At 39.8% G+C, this 16,191-nt stretch overlaps 1 protein-coding gene across 5 annotated transcripts in view; it reads left to right on the top strand.

Annotated features, from left to right (window-relative positions):
* The window catches only part of DBT (dihydrolipoamide branched chain transacylase E2), a 48,517-nt gene extending 38,355 nt beyond the window's left edge, over positions 1-10,162 (top strand). For all 5 annotated transcript variants that reach the window (XM_081817045.1, XM_081817046.1, XM_081817048.1 and 2 more), the window contains 4 exons: positions 3,286-3,363; positions 4,484-4,675; positions 4,817-4,888; positions 8,498-10,162. In XM_081817045.1, the coding sequence (XP_081673171.1) occupies positions 3,286-3,363; positions 4,484-4,675; positions 4,817-4,888; positions 8,498-8,665 (510 nt within the window). In that variant the 3' untranslated portion in view covers positions 8,666-10,162. The remainder of the gene's footprint in view (positions 1-3,285; positions 3,364-4,483; positions 4,676-4,816; positions 4,889-8,497) is intronic.
* Positions 10,163-16,191: the final 6,029 nt, after the last annotated feature.

Below are 16,191 nucleotides of genomic sequence, written 5' to 3'. Positions count from 1 at the left end.
TGTCAAGGATATATAGCTAAGTGGAGAAGCTAAGTTTCCGGTTCTGGTCTGTTTTACTCAAAAATGCATACTGGTGTCTCTAAGTCCAGTGTGGCTTCCCTCCAGCCCTTTCTGTGTACTGCACCAAGACGAATCTTCTATAAATGAAAGTACTGTATTATGCCCTGATTCTTTCCAGTGGTCTCCTTCATTGTCTTCAGGTCAGTTGCTAACCCCCTGAATCTGGCATATAAATAGGATCGCAAGCCTCTGCTTCCTACCTCTCCAGCTTCATGTCTCAGGCACTCACTCACTCTGTTCTGGTCGGATTAAGCCTGCATAGTTGTTGGAATATGTGACTTCACATGAAATGCCTCCTCTTCCTTTGATCAAATACATGCACATCCTAAGTGCCAAATTCTGTTCAGGAATAGCCTCCTCCAGAAGCCTTCTGTGGCTGTCACAGTTTGAGTTAAATATTCCTGTTTCCCTTTGCACTTTATCTCAGTGCAGTGCGCAAGTGTTTGCTCCGTTTTCTCTTCCCTGCGTGCTGAGGCTCGTGGGGCACACACTGTTCTTTATCTCCAGCATTTCCGCAGCTACCCGAACAACTAAGTGATTGGTCTGTGAACATGAGATGTAATAGATAGACATCTGGGCTGTATTTTTTTTTTTTAAAGATTTTATTTATTTATTTTTTAGAGAGCGAGAGAGAAACAGCATGAGAGGGGAGAGGGTCAGAGGGAGAAGCAGGCTCCCCGCTGAGCCAGGAGCCCGATGTGGGACTCGATCCCAGGACCCTGGGATCATGACCTGAGCCGAAGGCAGACGCTTAACCATCTGAGCCACCCAGGCGCCCCTGGGCTGTATTTTAGCTATAGAATCATTTTTAGAGACACAGTCGTTGAAGCAGGTGGATGAAATCACCCTAAATTGTGTGCAAATGAGAAGAAAAGAAGGCTAGGGATTTTACGTCAGTGTTTAAGGGGTAGATAGAAGTGGATTTGGCAAAGACAGTGGAAGAGAGTGAATGGGATCAGTGGTAGGACGACAGAAAAACCAGGAAAGTATCTCCGAGAGGCCAAAGTGTATCTCTTGCTGTATAACAGGCCACTCCCAAATTTAGTGGTTTGAAATAACAGCCATTTATTATTTCTCATGAGTCCATAGGCAAGCAGGGCCAGTCTGCTGATCTTTGCAGAGCTTACTTCTGTGTCTGCAGACAGCTAGTAGGTTGGTGGGGGTGGGCTAGTGTAAGATGGCTTTGGCAGGGATGACTCGTTTCTCTCCCTTATGTCTTTCTCAGCTCCCCAGCATGTTAGCCTGCATGTGGTCTCATAGTACTAGCAGGGATGAAGAGTGGAAGCAGAAATGCTCCAGCACTTTTTCCAAGCTCTGCTGCATTACATTTGTTCTTGTCTCATTGACCAAAGCAAGTCACATGACTGAGCTCAGAGTCAGCTTGCGCTGAGCACCACCAAAGGACATGGATACAAGAGAGGCATGAACCATTGGGGCCGTTCATTCATCCTCTCACACCAAGAGAGAAGAAAAAAGTTGTGATGGGGGCGCCTGGCTGGCTCAGTCAGTAGAGCATGTGACTCTTGATCCTGGGGGAGTGAGTTTGAGCCCCATGTTGAGTGTGGAGATTACTTAAAAATGAATTACAAAAGTTAGGATGGGAACAGGCTATTGGATTAGTAATTAAGAGGTCATGAATGGCCTGAGCCAGAGCTGATAGAATAAAGTATTGTTGAGGTAGAAGCTTGATTCCAGTTATTTGGTGGATGAATAGAAATCGAGGAAGAAGAGACACTAAAAGTATCTGGTAAAAGGCAGATGGAGCGTAGGCACAGAGGGCAGGTATGGTGGTTGTTCAGGGTAGATTAAGGAAAGGTGCCATCTGCCCTCCTCCCCTCCTGGAAAAACTGGAACAGATCTGTAGGCTGAGGGAAAGAGCTGGAAAATGGAGAGTTAAAAATATGTGAGTGACAAGTGACAAAAACATGTGACACTGGTGACGTCGGTTTAGAAGCAAGGAGAGACCAGCTTTTTAATATACTGAATTTGTTTTATTATCATTTGTCTTCATCGTTCCAGTCTGAATGAAATACCTGATCTTTATTTTGAAAATAAAATTTGAGTGTGCTTTATTTGTTTTAAAATGGTATTTTTTCTGCTTGTGTAAGTTTCAGAACATTCGGAAAATACTATGTATTGTATAGGGAAAAAAATGACCTCTTATCTAGGGACACACACCCTGTTTTTTCTTTTACAAAATTTGGATTGCACTCAAAATACTGTTTTTATGTGTAACACTTAAACCTTAATTATGACTTATTTATGACTTTTTATATAAAGAAGATTTAAGTTATAGTTTTATATAAAGAAGATTTAAATGCTTAGTAAAACTTGCCTTAACTCTCTAGTTCAAGGAAATGATTTTTTTTCCGACCACTGACCCACAGACAAAAATAACACTTAACACAATGCATATAAAGAACTCTTAGTTGGACCAGATGAAGGCCAGGGTGGGGGGTGGATTTTAAGGACAATCTTAAGCATTTTTATTTACCTGTTTTTTAAATGTAATACAGGGCATGACAACCAAGTGCAATGTGTGAACTTTGATTAGATCCTGGATGGGCAGAACAACAGGTAAAAATAACATTTGGGAGACAGGAAAATCTGAATATGGACAGAAGAGGAATGGTACTGAGTAAGAAGAAAAAAAAGGAAAAAAGACGAAGGGAGAAGAAAGCAGAGAAGGGAATCATAAATGCTATCAATTTGGGGAGGTGGCCTATAAGTAAATGTTCACACCAGCTGTGCCCTTCACTTGGCCAAGGACACCAAGTGGAACACTAGCCTCTAATGGTCAGTGCCCTTGGAAACCCTTAGTGCTTGTTCTTTCGACACAGGGAAACAGCTTACCGCCTTTTTGTTTTAATTCAGTGTGTTTTTGAACTTCAAATTTGCTTCTCATGTAAGATTCTACAGTAAAATTCTTCTCATGTAAAATTTAGACATTTTGTTTGGTACTTTGGTCAGTCTCTACATTTATTTTGAAAATCTCCTTGATGTTGAAGCTGCCTGACGACTTTATCTTTTATTCTTAAGTGATTAGGGTTACCTAGTTCCACAGTGCTTGAAGGTAACATTGGGAGTAATATGCCTTGGTACATGAAGACTAGAAGTTAGGCCCAGTGTAAATAAGGGTTCTCTCCCTCCCTCACACCCTTTATTGCTTCCAATTCCCTTTCTGAGTTAAGAGTGCTAATGTTGCATTCTCTTTCTGTTAAACAGGCTGCTTCCTTGGGACTACTACAGTTTCCTATCCTTAATGCTTCTGTGGATGAAAACTGCCAGAATGTAACTTATAAGGTTGGCTATGTGTTGTGGAAAAGTTCTTGTTATAAATAGAAAATGGTGCAGTTGTGCTTATAGGTTGGAAAAGCTTCTTTTGTACCTCGAATAGTGATTTTTTTTTTTTAGACTAGAATTAAAGGTATGGGATGAAAAATTAAACTGAGTTATAATTTGTTATTGTTGGTTTTACTGGTTACTAATGATATTGTTCAGATATATGGAGTTCCATTTTTTAAGCCCCTTTGGTTTATTGCTTAAAATAATGGAAATAAATGGCTGTCAAGCAATGGATTATGTTAACCCTCCTACATACCCTCCCCTCAAAGAGATAACCTCTCTCAAAATGGAGTTCCTGCAGTTTTTAAAAGAAGAATAATTTGAACGGAAATAGGAAAAGTAATGAAAGTATGAATTCCATTTGAATGAACTCTTCTGTTTGGAGTGAAGATTTATTGAGACTGAGAACTGTTTTGGAGATGCTAATACTTGCTTATATTTCTACCTAATCAGGAGCTTAGATATTTTAGGGGGTCAGATCTTAAATCTTCCCATATGAGGGGCACCTGGGTGGCTCAGTCAGTTAAGTATCCAACTCCTGATCTCAGCTCAGGTCTTAATCTCAGGGTTGTGAGTTCAAGCCCCGCATTAGGCTCCACGCTGAGTGTGAAGCCTACTTAAAAATAATAATAATAGGGGCGCCTAGGTGGCTCAGTCGTTAAGCGTCTGCCTTCGGCTCAGGTCATGATCCCAGGGTCCTGGGATTGAGCCCTGCATCAGGGGGCTCAATATCCTTGTATATCTCTATATCCCTGTATATCTCTACATACTCTGTATTTATCTCCTTAACACAAAGTTTTATAAATGTGGGTACATATTATTAAATATTCCCCAGAAAGTCTTATTATGTCCACCAGCTTATATAGCTACTAATAATGAATGAAAATAGCCTGTTGCCTAATATTCTTACTGACAAAATTTTATTTTTTCCAAAAAATCTTTTTAAAATTCTTTAAAAATTCTTTAAATCATCAATCTGGTAGAAATAGTTTTTGGTTGTTTTTATGACAGTGAAGGTTGGTCCTTTCTTTTCTGTTAACTTATGAAAAGGCCTACTGTATAATTTTTTTCTTTTTAGGCTTCTCACAACATCGGGATAGCAATGGATACTGAGCAGGGTTTGATTGTCCCTAATGTGAAAAACGTCCAGATCTGCTCCATATTTGAGATCGCCACTGAGTTGAACCGCCTTCAAAAATTGGGCTCTGCAGGTCAGCTCAGTACCACTGATCTTACAGGAGGAACATTTACTCTTTCCAACATTGGATCAGTGAGTAATAGAAATGTTCAAATTCACAAGTCATATCTTAAGATTTCTGATCATATGCTCGATTAAAAACATATTTCATTTGCCATTTGTTCCTCAAAAGCTTAATTTTCCTACTCTTCCTTTCTACTTTTTTTTTTTTAGATTGGTGGTACCTATGCCAAAGCAGTGATACTGCCACCTGAAGTAGCAATTGGGGCTCTCGGATCAGTTAAGGTGTGTTTATTAAATAATTGGCAAAAGGGTTTTAGCAAATCGGGAGGGTAAACACAAGAGTGACCATGTCTGAGGTTTTGCCCTCACTTCGGGTTGGAGGGTAACATTTGGCTCTGTAAGCCAATTATTTCTTCCTAAGAGGCAGGCGTGCCATTCCAGTGGATTGTTCTGTATGGAACCCCAGTGGTTCATGCCAGGCACAGGTGCAAGTCTTTATGGATAATCACAAATAGAGCCAATATGCTTCTATCAAAATATCTTTATTTAGCCAGTCCAAATTATTACTTGTAACAAAGTGAGACACCATTTAGACCATTTTTCTCAAACTTCACTCTGTTCAAGACTCATTGAGAGTACTAGTTAAAAATTCTTGGGCGCTTGGGTGGCTCAGTCGTTAAGCATCTGCCTTCGGCTCAGGTCATGATCCCAGGGTCCTGGGATCGAGCCCCGCATTGGGCTCCCTGCTCAGCGGAAGCCTGCTTCTCCCTCTCCCACTCCCCCTGCTGTGTTCCCTCTCTTGCTACGTCTCCGTCAAATAAATAAATAAAATCTTTTTAAAAAAAATGTAGTATTCTTAGCCTGGGTGGCTCAGTCAATTAAGTGTTCGACTCAGGTCATTATCTTAGGGTTGTTAGATTGAACCCCGTGTTGGGCTCATGCTGGGTGTGCACCTTATCTCTCTCTCCCTCTTCCTCTGTCCCCCTCTGCCCCTCCCTCTCTAAAAAAAAAAAAAAGGCACTATTGTTGGCCTTGGGGACAGAGGCCCCAGAACTTACATTTTAAACAAGAACCCAGGTGATTCCAACATGAGTGATCTCTTGGCCATGTTTTAAGAGACACTGACTTAGAATAAGGGTTGCAGTGATTCTTAACCTTGGCTACACATTAGAATCATCTGGGGAGCTTGAAAAAAAGTGCCTAAGCTCACCCTGTATCAACTGAATCAGAACTGAGGGGGTGGTGGATAGGGCGTGGGCATCTCTATTAACTCAGTGTTGAGAACCACCAGAATCAAAGAATTAAGCTCTTGGATGCCATTTCAGTACCTCCATTATTAAATGTCATCACCATATTGACTTATTTTGGTCTTCATGTTTTCAGAAGAATCTTTCTTCTTTATATTTATGATGCACACTGAACACGTCTGGGACTTGTCTTTCATGAGTATTACTTTTGTATTGGCCTCCAAAACTTCCACAGATACTTTCATTCAGCTTTTGATTTGCTTTCTTGCAGATAGTACTTTAACTGCTCTGTTACCCCCATTGGGCGCCTGGGTGGCTCAGTTGGTTAACTGCTATGTTACTCCCTCTTCCTAGCAGCTACTTTCCCTCCTGGGACATAGAGGAGATAGGGAGAAAAACTCCAAAACACATAGTGGACTCTGTTCTTTGTCAATCAGGAGTTTCTCTGAACATACCTTCCCTGTCACCTATTCCCCACCCGGCAAGAATTCAGCATTTGAATCTCACAGGATTCTGACTTCCTATAGCTTCCCAGCTATCATACCTATTTGACAAAGTCTTGTTTTTCCCCTTCCTTAAAGAGATGTATTTTCCTCTTGACTGTATATATATAATTGTGGTAAACTATACATAACATAAATTTACCATCGTAATGTGTACAATTCAATGGCATTAGGTACATTCACATGTTTTCAACCATCACCACCATCCATCACTGTCCCAAACTGAAACTCTGCATGTATGTACCACGTTTTGTTTATCTGTTTGGCTCTAATGAATATTTGGGTTGTCTCCTTTCTTTGGTTCTTGTGAAGAGTGCTGCTATGAACATTGGTATGCAAGTATCTTTTCAGTAGATATCTGTTTACCAAATCATTTTACCCATGATTTCATCAAGCTATGAAGAATAGTTCTTGAAGTATAAATCTTCTAATATTTACTGGGTAGGAACAAACAGTGCGTATTTCATTCTTTTCTCTCTGTGTCACCTCTCCTTTGCTACTCTGTTTTCACTGTAAATTTTGAATGTCTTGTTGATAAATGGTCTAAGTCACTAACACCTCCACATAACTCAGTTCTCAGTGCTTGTCTTCCTTGACCTGTTAGCTGCCCTGGAGTCAGTTGATGGACACCACTTCCTTGGAAAACGTCCTTCACTGCAACTTGCAGAATACCTTGCTGTTACAGCTTTCCTCCTGTCTACTGCTTCTTCCCTCTGGGGCTCCTTTGCCCAGACCACCTTATCACCCAATCTCTAAGCCTCAGAGTACCCTTTTCTTTATCTGATCCTAGCTCAGGGCTTTAAGCACCAGGTATATGCTGATGACACCCAAGTTTATATCTCCAGATCTGACCTCTCCTTTGATCACCAAATTCATATATCCTGGTTGGATATTTAATTAGGCATCTTGAATTTTCTGTTCCTTTCCTCATCACCCTCCTCCCCCACCCCACCCCCAAACTTGCTCCTTCTGAAGTTTTCCCCTTTTGGTAAATGGCCATTCTGCTCAGAGACCTGTAGCTTCTCACCTCACTCAGGTTCAAGGCCAGAGTAGCTGCAATGGCCTACATGGCCCTGCATGGGTGCTCCTCAGTGTAATCGGGGACCCTTGTGGGGCTTTGACTGCTGTATCCAGACTGTGAGGAGGTCAGTACAGAAAGGGAGAATAGGGCTTAGATACTTTCACAGCAGTCTGACAGGTGATTTTAGGTCTGTTGAATCTAATAAGAAGTCCGGGCTTAGGTTTTAGGTTTTATGTATCTTTTTTAATTTGGTTTTTTGTTTTTGGGGTTTTTTTAGTAATTTAACTGACTGAGCTACCCAGGTGCCCTTTAGTAATTTAATATGTTTTTTAAAAATAGCTTGCCATGGAATAGAAACTTTAAAAAATAACAGGTCATTTACCAAAGACAGATTGAGAAGCGTTGCTCTTGACAATGTGCCCTGCCTTCCCCTGCTCCGTATGTGACCTCATCTCCCACCTCTGACCCCTACCCCTCCGCTGTAGCCATCCTGCCTACCTTGCTGTTCCTGCAACAGTCCAGTCCTGCTTCCCCTCTATATCTCTTAGAGTAGCTATCTGGCTTTTTTCCTCACTGCCTTCAGTGAGGAAGCTTTGGTGAGGTTTTCCCTGCCCAGCCTGTCAAACAAAAAATGCCACCTGCATCTAGCCCCTGCCTACCCTTTCTCCCCTTTCCACGTGGCTTTATTTTTTCCTTTGCACTTTTCATTATCTAACATGCTATATATTTTACTTATTTATCTTAATCGTCTCTCTCTACATTAACATTTTAGCTCCGAGAAGGCAAGGATTGTTACTTGTTTTGTTCATTGGTTTAGCCACAGAATCGAGAAGAGTACCTGGTACCATAGTAGGTGCTCAATAAATATTTGTTAAATAATTGGATTCTGAGATGAGATTTACTGTATATATGGAAATTGTACAGGGGACAGGGAAGTACCTTGGAGAAACTGAAAGCTTGAGGCAAATATAAAAATGGGAAAAATCAGAGTTAGCATTTTCAAGTCATTCGGGATGGCCATTTCTTCTCTATTACAAGGAGGAGGGTTTGCTTAATCTTGCACCATTGCTAGAGCCTTTGAGCAAGTGAAGGTTGACTCTGTTCTTTGCCTTATTTCTAGGCCCTTCCCCGATTTAACCAGGAAGGAGAAGTATATAAAGCACAGATAATGAATGTGAGCTGGTCAGCTGATCACAGAATTATTGATGGTGCTACAATGTCACGCTTCTCTAATTTGTGGAAATCCTACTTAGAAAACCCAGCCTTTATGCTACTTGATCTGAAATGAAGATTGATGGGATATTACTGAACTTTTTGAGCTTCCAAAGAATATGTAGAGCCTAGCTGTGCAACACATGTTCTTCATCACAATTTGTATTAGAAATGATTTGTATTGTATAATTAAGGTTCCAAGGCACAATATTTATCTCTGTTCTGTTAGACATTTTACTGAAAATGAATGATGGTGTAAGAGTTCTCCTGGGGCTGTCACATTTTATAGGTCGTGGTGTCACTTCTTAATATGGTGCTGAGGTCTTTGTGTCCATGGGTTGAAATTAGCAAGAACAACAAAATTAACGTTACTAAAGGAGAGACTGCCATATCCAGTGTTTACCCTATTTTTCTTTCTTTTTTTATTTTAGACTGACCTTAATGAAACTTGTCAGTTACACTTAGTTGGGAAAAGGAATTTACATACAGAAGTATCTTCCATTTCCCCACAATAACGCTAACTGTTGTATAAAATAAGTGCAATTACTTAACCTTTTAAGATTTCCATGATTATGTTGCTCTGTAGAGATTGTCTGTAAATGTCTTTATATAAATTAATATCTTTTAAAAGGGAAAATTATACGCTAATCTTAAAAATGCCCAATTATAGGGATGCTTGGCTGGCTCATTCGGAAGAACACGCAACTCAATCTCGGGAATCGTGAGTTCAAGCCCCACGTTGGGCGTAGAGCCTACTTAAAAAAAAAAAAAAAAGCCCAATTATAGTTTTATAACCAGTAAGGCTATCAAAAGCGTTTGTTTAAAATGAATGTACTTTTAGAATTTTGGTAATGTTTTGGTGTTTTGTTAGGGAAAAAAGTTCACCTTGGCAAACTTGCCTCATGTAAAGAAAGTGCTTTAAATATAGCAGCTGCTGACATTGTTTTACATTTAGAAGTCTATTGCCTTTTAACTATTTTTTATCTTTCTTGTCTTTAGCTAAAACATAGGATAGGATAATGTATTCCATTCTCCATATCCTGAGAAAGAATGTGAATAAGAGGAGAGAGAAGAGTCTAATGGGTAATTATGGACATTAAAACAATAAATATCATACAGAAATGAAGGTATCATAATGATCATTTTGTCAGAGTCCCACTTTAATCATAAATAGCATCAAGGTGAATATAATCCAACATTTTGATTTGCATTCAGAAATCCAGGTTGCTTCTAATGTTGTCTAACTGACTATTGTATGTTCAAGTGAAATTTTGTAACAAAAAAGAAATTGTTTTAAATCTACTCGATTTTTTCAAAATGAGAATCATGTAAAGTAGAAAATAATGAGTCAAATGAATGTTATTTTTAAAATTTAGATAGTACAAGGAGTTACAAAGAAAATAAAATCATCCATAACCATATCACTCTTAACGTTTAGATCAAGGTATCTGTATACATAGCTATTCTTTTTAAAAAAATGAGATCATGCTATATCTACTATTTTGTAATTTGATTTTTTAATTTAACATTATGAGTAACTTTACATGTCAATAAATAATTCTACATTATCATACTTTAGATGGCTGCATAATATTCTATTGTGTGTATTTGTTATACATTTGATAGTAAACTTCTGCTATATACCGAGCATGGTGCTAAGCACTGGACACAGAATGCCCTCCCTAATGGTCCCTGCCTTCACTGGGTTTACAGTGTAGTGGAGGAGGCAGATACTAAATAATCATAAAAAGTAAAACATCATTACATGTCTAAGTAGGAAAAAAGAGGGTGCTGTGAGAGCATCTAATAAAGGTTGGTAATCCTTCCTGAGAGGGTTAAGAGAGTATGTACCATAATTCAACCTGTTCCCTATTGATGGCATTTGCAGAATTTTAAATGAAGAACAATATGTTCAGTTGTCTCTCTCTCTCTCTTTTTTTATAAAGGAGATAAAAGTTTATTGAATACACCACAAGGGAGTGGCAGGCAGGACAGCAGGAAAGAGGCTGTCTGCTTGATTAGTTGTCTCCTAAGGAAGATTCCCCCAAGCCACTCTGGACACTGTCCCTTACATCCTACTGACTAGAACTATAATTTAGTCATATGGCCACACCTAGTTGCAAAGAAGGCTGGGAAATGAGAGGGCATGTGCTTAGCTAAATATTTGGTTACTATGGGTAAAGGAGACAATGGCTGTAAGGGGATAATTGCCACCTCTGCCAATAGAAGATATTTTATCCATTTTTTGTTAGTAAAGACTATAATACATTAGGCAATTTCTCCTTGTCACACAGCCACGAAAGTGCAAACTGAGGCTCAATCCAGGTAAATCCACTTGCTACTCTATCGCATTATGTCTTAACACAACTCTGACCAACTTCTCTGACTTAAGCTAATAAGCAATAGGGAGTAGTAAGAGTAGTAATGGGTTGGGACACTATCAAGTGAAGTGCCTAATGAAGCCCAGATGTTACTTTATCCTGTTTTAAGTCTTCTCTAAGCTTTCTCAGCAATTGAGAAGGCTGAGTTTCATTTCTATTGTTTTCTTTTCTACTTTTGTCCCCTGGGACATATCATAAGTACCACTATCAAAAAGGTCAAAAATTTGGGATGCCTGGGTGGCTCAGTCGGTTAAGTGGCTGCCTTTGGCTCGGGTTGTGATCCCAGGTTCCTGGGATCGAGTGCCACATTGGGCTCCTTGCTCGGTGGGGAGCCTGCTGTCCCCCTGCTTGTGCTCTCTCTCCCCAACAAATAAATAAATCTTTAAAGGTCAAAAATTTGAGGAGATAAAAATGCAGGGACTACCTGTTGCATTCCATTGTTCAAATTTCTCTCCTTTTCAGCCTGAACCTGTATTTTTAAAGTGTAACAGCCAGGGCCTTTTCCACTGCAAGTGACAAACGCCTAATTCTTCCTGGGTTATATTACAAAGGGTATTTGATTCATATTAACTGAAACACTCAGGGATATCAGTTTCAGGTATGGTTGGATCCAGGGACTTAATAAATTCAAGACAGTCTCTATTTCTCTCTGTCTCTGTCTCTATCTCTTCACTGTATCTCTTGGATCTTTTTTGCTTTGTGTTGATTTCATTCTCAAGACAAGCTGTTCCAATGTGTTGACAAAGATGCTTAGGAGTACCCAGACTTATATTCCTCAGAACTCACATTCTGTTTCCAGTTAAAATCCCAAGGAGAATTTTGATTGGTCTGGCTTGGTTCATGCCCCTCAATGTGAAGAATACAATACCCTGATTGGCCAGGCTTGAATCTTAACGGTTACCTTTGGAGCCTGGGAGTCAGTCAGCGCCATTCAACCACATGGACTAAGAGAGGGGATCTGGAAGAATATCTGGGCAGATTAAAAACAAAAAAAGTCAACTACATAAAGTGAGCCGTTGCCTTCCCGCCCCACCTCATATTACATAATGAATGTTTTCTAAGGGAGCTCTTGAAGAACCTGGGTCGAGAGGAAGCCGAAGAGGTGGAATAGGGAGTGGGAGGTAAATACAGAAGATAATATTAAACTGTGTGACTGTTGGTTGTGATTCCAAGATTTTGCAGTATCGCTGACAAAGAATATTTGTATTTTCTGCCTAGTTTTAGTTCAGTGTTAACGAGAAATAATTTCATTCTCAAACCTCAAATGACGCAGTGTTGATAATTCAACTGATGTCAAAATACAAATTACTAGCTTCAAATTTTCTATTCATCTAATCTTTCTTAAAGTTCTTGCATGCTAATCTATTTTTGCATGCTAATCTATTCACTGGCTTTGATGTTTTACACATACACTGGTGTATTGATTATGGGCAGAAGGAAAAAGTCTAAGTTAGATTTTCAAAGCCCATTTCTATGAAAAAACAGAAGATGAATAGGATCTTATGGCTTACCATAGGGATAGTTATCAAGAGAAGAAGAAGATACACATTTCAATTTACCTGACACATCCTGCAAGAGATCGTGGCCGCCAGGTTAGTCTTAAAAGATTCCTTCCAAATTCTGCAGCAGATGCCTCAGCCGTTCTTCACAGTACCTGTGTCAATCTTTTCTCTTTATTTAAGCACCTGCACAGACATCTCCCCAGGCCTGTTGTATTAAGCAGATAGCTCCTAATGTCTTCAGAGAAGACAAGGTGATTCAACCCAACGATCTTTCATTTCTCCCCTTTTCACCTCAAAATCTCTATATTCTCACACTTTCCCTGTTTTTCTTTTTGAGGAAGATGTGATTCTCCAGCAAAAATCAAACTTCCTACTCTCTATTATTAATCCCATTTCTTCCTCCTGATCCTTGCTTTATGTTTACTCCATGGCCCCATTTTGATCTTTTAGTCTCTTCCTCACGTGTAGAACTGTACCAGATGCACTCCTCTGGCACACTGGTTAAGATTTATTTCCAGTTCCTCACGGAGGACTTACTAGAGACTGATCCCAGAACTCAGCATATTTACTTTTTTTTCTTTTTTAAAGATTTTATTTATTTATTAGAGAGAATGAGAGACAGCACGAGAGGGAAGAGGGTCAGAGGGAGAAGCAGACCCTCCGCTGAGCAGGGAGCCCGATGTGGGACTCGATCCCGGGACTCCAGGATCATGACCTGAGCCGAAGGCAGTCGCTTAACCAACTGAGCCACCCAGGTGCCCACTTTTTTTTTCTTATTGATAGATGTGTCAGGGTCATGTTGTATGTCCATAAGCCTGTTTCCTTTTCTTTTTGGGCACACAGTTAAATATTTTCCAGCCTATCTTGCAGTTAGGTAGGGCCATGTAATTTATTTCTAGCCATTGGAATATGGGTAGAAGTGATGTAAACCAGTTCCAAACATAGCCCATAGAACCTCCCAAGAGATCCTCCATACTCCTTCTCTTTGCTTTCTGTAGCAACCCTGAAGCCTTTATGTTGAAGATGGCAGCCACACAAGATGGAAGGAGCCAGCATCTCCAAATGACTTGGTGGCACAAAGCCTCCCCAGCACCACACCTCAGCACTGATTGGTTTGGATGTGATACAGGTGAAATAACTTTTATTGTTTTAAGACACTGATACTTTGAGATTAATCTATTCTAGGTAGTAATAACCCTAATTCTGAGCTGTCCAATGCAGTAGTCACTAGCCACATGTGACTAAATTTAAACTTAAGTTTAAATTGAAATCAATTATTGTGGCTATTAAGCAATTGAAATGTGGCTGGTATAACTGAGAAGCTGAATTTTACTGTATTTTAATTAATGGAAATTTAAATGTAGAGAGCCACATGTGGCTAGTGGCTACCATACTGGACATGGCAGATATAGAATATTTCTATCACCATAGAAAATTTTATTGAATAATGCTGCCCTAATAGAGAGAACTGTTCTTATTTTTTTAAATAATCTCCTGCCCCAAGAAACGCTCTGCTTCACTAAAACTAATTTCCCTCTACCTAAAAGAAGGCTCAAAACATTCCTTTCTTACATTGTTACCTTTACCTGCCAAGAAACTCCTGTCCTATCCCTTCCTGACTTTGCCTACCTTCTTGAATGGGTGGTCTTGAATTCATTGCAATCTGGCTTCCTTCCCCCACTGCTCACCTGTAATCAGTGTTCTTGGCAAAAACTTGGCCACATCTCTCTTCCAGATGTCTCCTAAATTCTGCTCTCTGATCCACCTCTCTCCTGAGCTCTAGGCACCCATTTTCACTCTTTGGCATCTCAGGGTCACCACGTGTTTCAGTGATATCTCATCAGAGAAACCAGGTCAACTCTGAATTATTTATGCCAAACCCTGAGATGGCTCATGTTATTATTGTTATCCCTACAAAATAACCACAGCTCTTTTATGTTCCGGAAGGCAATTACCATTTAGGCAAACACTGAAGGTAGCATGAATCTTTGATGTTTGCAAGCTCAGAATGAAATGGAAATGAATTCATGATGAAGCAATTCCAGTCCCGAGCAGGAGGGCTTTAACGACGAGCTAATTCATGTGCTGGTCAGACCGTTGTGAGAGAACTCTGGGCCAGCTCGCTAAAACTGAGCAGGAGAATTTGGAGACACTCCAGAGGAGAGCCACAAAACCGAAGCGTGACAAGAGTAATTGCAGTTCTGTTATAAAGAGGCCATCTATATCAGGCTTATACTGAGTATCATGTGGAATGTTACAACACAAAGCATTGGGAACAGCTGTTCTGGGCCTTGACAAGAGACAGGACAGAAGAAATGAGAACAGGTGTGAGATCAAGAATTTAGGCTAGCTAGGGGGCAAAGTCAGGACGGTGAAAGAAAGATTCACGCTTATCCCAGGCTGAGGAGGAGGCCAAGTCCCCTCTGACTGGCAGCCCCAAGGCCTGCACTCACCTGCATTTCCAGAGGAGCTGGCTGACCGTGTTAAACTTGCGGTATGCTACAGAAATTGAAGTTTGCCCAGAGGGCTCCTTAATATGTTCCAAATATGTGTTAAATAGTTCTAAAAACGTGGTAAAAAGAAAAGTTAAAAATATCGAGGTTTATGAAGTCTGTACAGAAGTTGCAAGAGTGCAGTGATCTGGAAAAACCTAGCAAATTCATCTGGAAAAATGAAGCCAGCGTTCAAACTGCAGTAACAAAGGCAACAAAGTTGATGGCAGGTGTAATTAAGTTAATGGAAACTACAGGGATGAATAAAATCAGAATGACTAACAGTTTGAAACATTAGTTATGCAAATGCAACACAGAGGAGTCCATAAGCTAAGTCGCCACACTAATAACTCTTTAAACCAAGGGCTTCACACATTGCACAAGAACCCGGCTTTGGTCCCATTGTGTTTCTGGCACGAGATTAGAAGGGCCCCGTTGGTTCATATGTTGCTTGGGCAGAGCAGGACAAACTGTCACAGGGATGGCATAATTTTTTAAAACCACCATGGTCATTTACTGCACTCGTTTCTCTAATAAGCTTGTGAAAATTAAAAATATTGATATATAAATGTAATGCATTCGAATTCCGAAAGTTTTTTTTTGTTTTCGTTTGTAATTCTTTATAAATACATTAAAATGTCTCACAGCTTCTATCTTTACTAGCTATTACAGGTTTAGTAATTGCATGGTGTTTGCGGAAATGTGAAAAAACAATGTTTGTAGTTGCCTCTTAAAATGTCTACAATATAGGGAGCCTGGGTGGCTCAGTTGGTTAAGCGACTGCCTTCGGCTCAGGTCACGATCCTGCAGTCCCTGGATCGAGTCCTGCATCGGGCTTCCTGCTTGGCGGGGAGTCTGCTTCTCCCTCTGACCCTCCCCCCTCTCATGTGCTCTCTCTCTCATTCTCTCAAATAAATAAATAAATAAATCTTTAAAAAAAAAATGTCTACAATATATCCTCAAAAGTTGGGTCAGTATCCTAGACACAAAATTTTGTGTAATTCGTGTAGACTTATCCAGTTACAGAGTTTAAAATTCAGTGTAGCTTTTATTTCTGTAGAACTAAAAAGTAGTGCATAAAAATAAAAGCAGAAGCAACATATCTTTTTGTTATGTGGCCCAAAATACCTCATTTGACATATAGAAAGCCCGTGCAAATTTGTGTCATTATTTGGTATTATTCTTTGTTTTCTTTTTTCCTTTAATTTCTTTCCTTTTCTTTTTTTT

The sequence above is a fragment of the Leptonychotes weddellii genome, chromosome 4 (genome assembly GCF_054177405.1).
Source record: "Leptonychotes weddellii isolate Sample4059 chromosome 4, ASM5417740v2, whole genome shotgun sequence".
NCBI lineage: Eukaryota > Metazoa > Chordata > Mammalia > Carnivora > Phocidae > Leptonychotes > Leptonychotes weddellii.
This window is presented reverse-complemented; position numbering and strand designations above follow the sequence as displayed.